Source organism: Biomphalaria glabrata, chromosome 6, assembly GCF_947242115.1.
Source record: "Biomphalaria glabrata chromosome 6, xgBioGlab47.1, whole genome shotgun sequence".
In the NCBI taxonomy this organism is placed as follows: Eukaryota; Metazoa; Mollusca; class Gastropoda; family Planorbidae; genus Biomphalaria; species Biomphalaria glabrata.
Window position 1 is genome coordinate 20,485,530 of NC_074716.1, and position 9,526 is coordinate 20,495,055.

At 39.6% G+C, this 9,526-nt stretch overlaps 1 protein-coding gene across 1 annotated transcript in view; it reads right to left on the reverse strand.

Moving 5' to 3' along the window:
• LOC106059909 (prefoldin subunit 3-like) overlaps positions 1 to 8,990 on the reverse strand; it is a 22,084-nt gene extending 13,094 nt beyond the window's left edge. Inside the window, exon 1 of the mRNA XM_013217606.2 lies at positions 8,832 to 8,990. Within this exon, the coding sequence (XP_013073060.2) occupies positions 8,832 to 8,900 (69 nt within the window). The 5' untranslated portion in view covers positions 8,901 to 8,990. The remainder of the gene's footprint in view (positions 1 to 8,831) is intronic.
• Between the last annotated feature and the right edge of the window lie 536 nt (positions 8,991 to 9,526).

Here is a 9,526-nt window from a genome sequence, read left to right on the forward strand (position 1 = left end):
AGTGCAAGCAATATTGCGTGCAATTCGGCCGTAAAGATGGAGCAGCCATCGGGGAGTCTACGGGAGATTGTTTTGTTCTGAAAGGAGCAGGCACACGCAACCTTTCTCTCCATTTTGGATCCGCCTGTGTAGATGGCTGTATTTTCTTTTTTGAAATTAAGGAGGGATAAATTTAATTTGGGTTTATTCATTAGCCAAGGAAGGTTCTGAGGGGTTTATATTTTAGAGATTTGGTCAATGGGTGGGGTTAAATTTTGGATGGGTTCTCTCATTCGAAGGCCCAACGGCTGTATGACGTTAGGCCTTCGATTGTATAATTCTACCTCTGTGGGGTTAAATATGGAGTCAAAAGCAGGGTTCGTGGGGTTGGATTTTAGCTTGACTATATACTGCATTGCAAGCTTTTTCATTCTTATATCCATGGGGAGTTCTCCAGCCTCCACATGGAGACTTGGGATAGGTGATGTACGAAACGCGCCGAGACAGAGACGCAGGGCAGCATTTTGTATTGGTTCCAGTATTTTTAGGTACGACTTCCTTGCTGCTCCATATATTATGGATCCGTAGTCTAGCTTGGATCGAATTAGACTCCGATAGAGCAGCAGCAAGGTATCTCTGTCAGCTCCCCAGTCCGTATGGCTAAGTACTCTTAGTATGTTTAATGACTTTTGGCATTTCTTCTTAAGTTCCTTAATGTGGGGGAGAAAATTAAATTTGGAATCTAAGGTGAGGCCTAAAAATTTTGTAGTTTTCAGGACAGGGATCTTCTTTTTGTGTATAAATAGTTCAGGGTCTGGGTGGAGTCCCCTTAGATTACAAAAATGCATACTAACTGTTTTGGAGTCTGAGAATTTGAAACCATTATAGTTTGCCCAACCCTGAATTTTGTTTAAACATAACTGTAATTTTCTTTCTAAGGTGTTCATGTTTTTCCCATAAGTAAGAATGACAAAGTCATCAACATACAAAGAGCACTCTATGCCAGGGGACAGCGCATTTATGATGTTATTTATTTTAATGTTGAACAGGGTGACTGACAGAATGCTGCCCTGGGGTACACCCATTTCCTGGTCATGAGTGTCAGAAGCGGAGTTGCCCACTCGAACCTGAAATTTTCGATCTTTCAGGAATTCCTCCACAAAATGGGGGAGGTGTCCCTTAAGCCCCATAAGCGCCAGGTCACGTAGAATGCCATGTTTCCAGGTTGTGCCATAGGCCTTTTCTATATCGAAGAATACAGCTACTAGATGTTCTCTTCTGAGTAATGCATTTCTTATATAAGCTTCCAGCCTTACCAGGTGGTCAGTTGTTGTCCGCCCCTGCCGGAATCCGCACTGGTAGTTTGAGATCACTTTATTCCTTTCCAGGTACCAGACCAGCCTACTGTTAATCATTCTTTCCATGGTTTTGCAGATGCAGCTTGTTAGTGCTATTGGTCGATAGTTAGCTGGGTCAGAGCCGTCTCTTCCCGGTTTAGGTATCGGTATAACTGTGGCTTTCCTCCAGCTGTTTGGGAAAGCGCCTGTTTGCCACACACAGTTATAGACCCCTAGCAGGACTGCCAATGAGGGTTCGGGAAGGTGCTTGAGGAACTGGTAATGGATTTCGTCTTCTCCAGGCGCTGTGTCATGTGACTTGTCCAGCGATTCCCTCAGTTCCTCAAGCGAGAACGGTTTGTTGTAGTCTTCATTGTTCTCTGACCTGAAATCAATGGGGTGTCTTTCCTCCCTGGTTTTGACTTTTTGGAACTCTGGCGTGTAGTGTGCAGTGGATGATTTTTCTGCTATTGAGGATGCAAGGCAGTCAGCTATTTCTCTGGGGGACATGACAGTTCGTCCTTGGTTTTTCAAATGCCCTATTGCATTTGATTCTTTCCCTTTGATTCACCTTACTGCCTTCCAAACCGCTCTAGCAGAAGTTTTGGCATCCAGACTGCCGACAAAACTTCTCCAGGAATTCCTTTTGGCTGACTGTATGGTTTGTCTAGCCTTTGCTCTAGCTATCCTGAATAGCTTTAGGTTTTTTTTTCAGTGATATCCTCGGAGCATCTTTTTTGGAATTGTTCCCAATCGGCCTTATTCAGTTTCCACCGCTGAGGTCGTCCCAATGAAGGGAGATTGTTAGTAATGATGATTGGGAAGTGATCACTTCCCCGTAGATCATTGCTAACTGACCATTTAAAATCGTCCAGAAGTCTGGGGACGCATACGGTGAGGTCAATGCATGTGAGTGATCCAGTTCCTGGGTGCAAGTAGGTCGGTGATGCATCATTAAGTATGCATAAATCATGTTGGAGGAAGATATCCTCCAGCATACGACCTCTTGTGTCGGTATTGTTGGATCCCCACATGGTGTTATGGGCATTGAAATCCCCAAGGATTAAATAAGGCCGGGGGAGTTGTTTCAATAGGTCCTCCATGTCTGTTCGGTTTAATGGAGCGCCTGGTGGTAGATACAGGCTGCAGCAAGTGATAACCTTGTGAAGGGTTATCCTAGCTGCTACGGCCTGCAGTGTGGTCTGTAGTTCTACCCTCTCATGGGGGATGCTATCCTTCACAAGGATACAGACTCCACCTGATGCTCTCTCTGCATCCTCAGCATTCTTGCTATAAGCACGGTAGCTTCGGAAGCTGATGCAATCTTTCAGAAATGTTTCCTGTAAGCAGACATCTACAGGAGTCTCAGAGTCCATCAGTAGCTGCATTTCCTCGTAATTGGCCTTGAGGCCTCTACAATTCCACTGTACAATTCTGGAATCCATGGCTTATTCTAGATGACCTACTTGGAGCTATTTGGCCTTGGGAGGCCCCCGGAGGGGTTTCCCTTTATTCCAGTGACCTTGGTATTTTTATTCTTGGGTTTGGATGGAGAGGAGGACAACCCCCTTTTGGGGGAAGTCTTTCTCTCTGGAGTAGGGGAGATCCCTCTGGTTAGAGCGGAGGTCATTTCCTCCTCTCTCGCCTCGGGCATCCTCTCCGCTTTGATTTCTCCCCTTAGGGAGTTGGTCAACCTCTAATTCGGTAGAGGTTGGGGTGTCTGGCTGGGTTCTCTGAGGAGAACCTGTGTCAGACATGATGTCTCCGGGTTCTCCCGGAGTATTGGTTTTGACATGCTGCTCAGTCTCCATGCTCTCATCAGCGAGCACAGAGAACCTGTTCTTTAGCATGACAACAGGGCTTTCTTGTTTCTTCAGAGGTGTGTTCTTTGGCGGTGTTTTCTTCTGAGTTGGAGAAGGAGGAGGGGGTGGTGGGGTCAATGTGTCCGTCTGTGTGGCTATGGATCTTCCTATCTTAGCAACAGCCTGGGCGTAGGTCTTTGTCAAGCCGAATCGGCCGTTGGGTAGGGCCAGTACGGACGATTTCGCCTGGCTGAAGGTACATCCATTTCTTGCCTTGTACTCCTGCACGGCAACCTCCTGTTTCCACACAGGGCAGTCCTTGGAGTAGGCTGAGTGGCCAGCTTGACAGTTTGGGCACTTGAACTGGGCTGAGCAGCCCTTGTCCTCATGACCCTCTCCAGCACATCTGGCACACACAGTGTTCCTCTTGCAGACTGCCGCGCCGTGTCCATAACCCTGGCACTTGAAGCACCTCATGGGGTTAGGTATGTAGGGCCTCACTGGAACTCGTAGGTATCCTGCCTTCACATACTCTGGCGGTGTCCTAGTTCCGAATGTGAGGATAATAGTGGCGGTTTTGACCTCCTCACCATCCCTGCGCTTGGTAATGCGCCGGGCATGGGTGACTCCTTCAATGCCCTCCACTATTTCCTTCTCGGAACATTCCAGTAGGTCCCTAGAGCTGATTACACCTCTGCTGGTGTTCAGACTCTTGTGTGGCATGACTTCCACTTGGAGATCACAGAGTCTTCTGCATCTTAAAAGCCCATCAGAGCGTGTCTTGCCATCTACTTCTACAAGGTTCCATTGATTTGTGTAGCTTAGACACACTCTTGGGCTCTCCCACTACTGACTTGAGTCCCTTATAGATAAGGAAAGGGCTCAGCTTTGTCAGACTTTCCCCCTCCTCTGTGCACCTGACCACCAAAAATGATGGCCAGGTAGTACAGCTTTTTGTGGCCTCCTCCTTTTTTGCCTCAATGCGGCGTCTCTTGCCCAGACTTAAATCTGGGGCAAGTAGTTTGTTGGGGGGTTTTTTGTCCATGTATATTCTTGTTAATTCGGCACCTGTGCTCCCCACCCACCATCGAGTCCAACAAGGGGACGGGCCATTCGGAAGTCCAGAATGAGCCCGCCAGGGCTACACAGGTGCTATACTCAGTCAGCTGCTGCATCGGACATGTGTCCGATACAGCAGCTCCCTGATTGACCCTCCAGCCACCGCCCTCCAGCATAGGTCGAAGACATGACCAGCCAATTGACCCAGAGCGGGAATCTGGGCCTCAGGTCTAGGGGAACTTGGAGCCAACGTATTGTGTTGTGGTGGTTTATCCTCAGATAGCCACCACTCAAACACCAGGATCTCTTTATCCCCCCTTACCCGTCGCAGTCCACGGCAAACGGACTGGTCTAGGACGTAGTGAGATATTTAGAGATAAGGAGACAGAGTGATGATCAATGAAGGCAGACTGAGGAAAAGAGGAGGCAGACACAATGATAGAAAAGAAGTAGGGCACTTTTGAGCTCCAAAAGTGCTAAGGAAAGAGGAGCGCAGTTTAACGTCATGTCTCGGGACAGTTGCACTGATTGAACAGATCTTACTCAACCCCAAATAAATAAATAAAAAAAAATGAAACATTAAAAAATCATTATCAATCACCACACCATGGTGACCTGGTAAAATAGATTGGACAAAATAGCATGAAATTTCCAGATAAAATAGTGCTGACTTATATATAATCTGTATATAAATTAATAAATAGATTTTAGTAATTGAAGGTCCTGGGAAGCATTTTTTGTTGAGGTCTCTATATTCTTTAATATTAATAGATCTAAAAGTATGCCTTTTTTTTACCAATGTTTAAAATGAATAACTAAAAACTATGTATCTGAAATGTGGTGACCACCTTCAGAGGTTAGGTATGATGATGTGTATGTTACACACATGTGTTTAATAGTATAATTTTACAAATCTTGATTATCTGCAGCATATCTCTTTGATCAAACCAGGGCATTGGTTTAATCTCAAACGTTTGTTTAATCACAGGCAGTGACTGACCAATTCAATAATTAATTGTGCGATTTCCTTGATCTATTTTATCTGTTGTTTACAGCTGTCTCAGACTTCTATGCCACTGCGAACGACATTTCTATTCAAGATTTATATACTCAATAAATGTATAAAGAGTATTTCTAAATCTGGGCAACCCAATTACCACTTTAAAAATACTGAGTTTACTCATAATCATACAGATCTAGATCTAGATTTTTATTTATTATATCTAGAATCTAGATCAAAATCTAGAATTAGATCTACTGATGCTGAGAATAGTTTCAAAAGGCCTCAATAAAATAAGGTGTTTCAAGTGGAGGAAATGCAATTCAATTCACAATTGCAATAATGAAAATATTATAGCACTAAAAATACTAAAATCACTAAGTTATAGATCTATAACTAGAGGAGGCTCTTATATTTTGGACACCCCATCAAATTCTCCTTCATTGAACACGTCACTTTTTTTGTTTTTAATTCATTTATTTTTAGGTTTGGAGCAAAAATCGGCGTTTCGGGACTGCACATGTCCAATTTTAGATATGTTTTAGATCTAGATCTAATCTAGAGGAGGTTCTTATATTTTGAACACTTTATCACATTCTCCTTCCTTGAACGTGTTGCATTTTTTGTTTGTAATTCATTTATTTTTATGTTTGGAGCAAAAATCGACGATTCGGGACTGCGCAAGTCCAATTTTAGATAAGTTCCGGTAATTTTGTTCCATTTTTCCAAAGCAGATGGCAGTTTTTTTTAGATTTTCGGTAACCATGTATGTAAAGCTGTTATTTTAACATCCCCCGGCAATTCATATCCATATAAGGGATGAAGGCTATATTATGAGCCTGTTTGATCGTAGGCTGATGGGCATATCAAAATAAGCTTCCAAACATCTTTAGAAAGACATTCCAATCACATTTATACCGTTAGCTGTTAAATAAAATGGGGGTGTCCAACGAATAATAATGAATTCAGCTCATTCTCCTTCCTTGGACACAGCAAAATCGTAATAAGAAATTTTATTGGGATTAATAAATCTATGATTTTTTCAATGAATAAACATGACCTAGATCAAGATATCTATAATATATAATTTATGAATGAAAGAAAAAATGCAGGCTGCTAATTTGAAGCCAGAGACCATGCCCACTGCGGCACTGCAGGTGATCACTCCAGATGAGCTGGCGATGAGGAGAGGTATACACTAAGCATTTAGTGTCACAAACTATCAAACAGGCAGTGGAGGGAAGGGGGGAGAGTCATGAAAAGAATTGTAAGCATATAAGGGTAGGAGGGGGTGTTAATGTGTCACAAAACGAACATTCAAATTATGAAAACAAGAAGAGGGTCCATGGATGGGAATTAAAAGAAAGAGAAAATACATGTAGCCAATGTAGCCTAGTTGAAAATATGTTTATAAAGTTTATTAATTATAATAATTAATTTATAGATCTATTATAATTAATATAATCAATATAATCAATAATAATCTATATAGATTTATTTCTGTCTGTTTCTACATTCTAAACATAGATAATTAGATTACATAGGTAGGCCTATATAAATAATAAACTATAAACGATATAAATTTATATATATATTATAGAGTAAAGGTTGGTTGTCGGACACGCTAAGCCATTCTCCGGCCATTTTTAAGTTTCAAAATTCATAACTCCGCAATGGTCTAACCTAAGAATAAAGTGATGGTGTCAATGAATTTGTCATCCTTTTGTCTATAAAAATAGCTAATTTGTAATGTATCACTACGCATAGTTAAAATTAGATCTGATGTGAAGAGGGGTAGGTAAGGTTTTCTGATGCGTAAAAGTTTTCGTCATGATTTTTGTCGCTGTAAAAGTTGTTGGCCGGTTTGGAGATTTATCGGACACTTCAAAGGAAATAGATGTCTTCTATATATTAAACATGTTATTATTAAGACATTTCATCCTTAATTTTATTATTCTGTACATTAGCGCAACGACACAACCCATATTATCACTTTTCCAACGCTCCACGCTTTCATTCTCGGCTTGTAACTGACGTCACACCACGGCCACTACTTTGGGCCTAGCCTAGATAGTCGCGCTAGGGGAAAAAATCGCCTCTGTTGGGGGGGGGGGGGGAGAAGAGGAGGAGTATACTCTCTAGTCTACCTACGGGGCACGTTTTTTTCTCCCCCGTAGCACAGCTCCACTAGCGCAGTGCGTGCCTGTCTCACCTTAGCCTTTATGGTACCAGTCAGATAATTGCTAGTCTCCTGCTCTCTCTCTCACCTGCTTTTTTTTTTAGAGCGTGTAATGGTATGCTTAAGAGACGTGGAAAAAGGGAAAAGGGGGGGGGGGGACTTCATGTAGTATACTCTCTTTTGATTTTGACAATCTCTTAGAATGTTGATGTTTCACACAATGGCCATTTAGCGCACCTGGTCGATCAATAATTGTAGGCTCGAGGTCTACAATGATATTGCTATTGTGACTTTTTTTTTTTCAGCTGCCCATTGATGCCAATTTATTATTGTATATATATGTGCACTTAAGCGCTATAACATTTGTACATATTTGTTGCATATTAAATGGTTTAAAATAAATGGTTATACGTTTTGCATACACCACATTAACTTTTTTTTTTATAAATATGTTACGAATTTTTTTTTGTGAAACATGTAACAAACACACACAAGAACACATACATAACTTAAATATACATTTTCTACTATATTATTTTAACAAACAACAAAATTATTCTTGTAAATGTTTAAAAAAAAAAACAATTTGTTTATTTCCCCATAAGTACTGTGTCAAGTTATTTCCCTTTGATGACTAGCGTCTTGTTGGCCACCCCCTATTTACATGTTTAAGTGGGAAAGGAGAGTCTGGGTTGTACAATATATCTGTTTCTAGTGCCTATTTAGAAGCATTATATCTGGGTTTTAATTGGGTAATGCATCTAGGGGCTTAAAAATCGTCTTAGCTCCAGACCCTATCTCGTTCTTCCCCTTGGGAGAAAAAAAGCTAAGTTTTACAGTAGTCTACTTTGACCCCAGATAAAATTACTTTCTCTCAATATAAAAGGGAGCTGTATGTGTCGGAAGTGTGACAAAATAGTCCATGCGCAATATTTAAGCGGAAGTTTGGTAGTAAACATTCAAATAAAGAAGATTTAATAATAATACATCGAGGTGTCCGATATGCAAGACGAAACCTGGGTGTCCGACAACCATCCTTTACTCTAATATATATTTTAATTTGAATTATAATAAATTAATATCAATATTTGATTATTATTTTATTAAAATTTAAATTTGTTAAATTTTATATTTATTTATTATTTTATTTATACTTATTCACTTATTGTAACTTATACTATAGTCACTGTATTTATTATTTAGAATTATTAGTGTATCATTATTAATTATTATAGTGACATAGTTAGTAGTGATACTATTAATTTTAATAATAGTTAATACTATTAATAGTTATAAAGTTAATAAAGTCATAAAGTTATAGTCTATACATAGGTACAGTATGATAGTGACACATCCTCACAAGCCTTTTTTTTTTATTAAGAAACAACTAATTTATTATTAAGTCTAGAGATAAAATTATTTGATAATGTATCTAGATCTAATTTATTTAAACGAAAAGTTTAAATTTAGACTACCACAAAATCGACCCGTGGAACACCAGCCAAATTTGGAGACACAGTTAGTTCGGTTGTCTCGGTAGCCATGCTGAGACAGGAACAAGTAACAAATTTTTAGATTACAGGCTATCGAGACGGTAAACGAAGATTTCAATATGATTTAATATTTCACGGATCTAGATCTATTGTCACGTTTATTTTAGTTAACGCAAAGTGTGGCAAAAGACTAAATTCGAGATCTATATAAATTTATAAATCTAGATCTATTTTTTCTTCTAAATCATATAGTTCAAATGAAATCTAGATCTACTTTATTACAATATTAAAGACCAACTGTAGCCTAATCATTACTAAATAATTTAATATTATATTGATACTACAATTTATTTTCCACTTCCCTGACATCCCAGAGAAAAGAAAAAAAAAACTCCTTTTCCAGTAGGATAATCTTTTATTATTTATATCCTAAACACAATTTAAAGGCTTAACTTTCTAATGATTGTATTCCAATCAACATATCAATCAAACGTGGGACAAATGAAAATTCAATTTTTACATGTAGATTTATAGAAATATATATTATGGTCTAATTAGCCTAATATATTTACGTAAAGTGTAACAAAATCTATATTTCGTATATTATAAAATTGGTAGAAATAGGTCTAATTTTTGCCTTATATATTAGTTTTTAGAAATTTAGATCAAGTAGATCT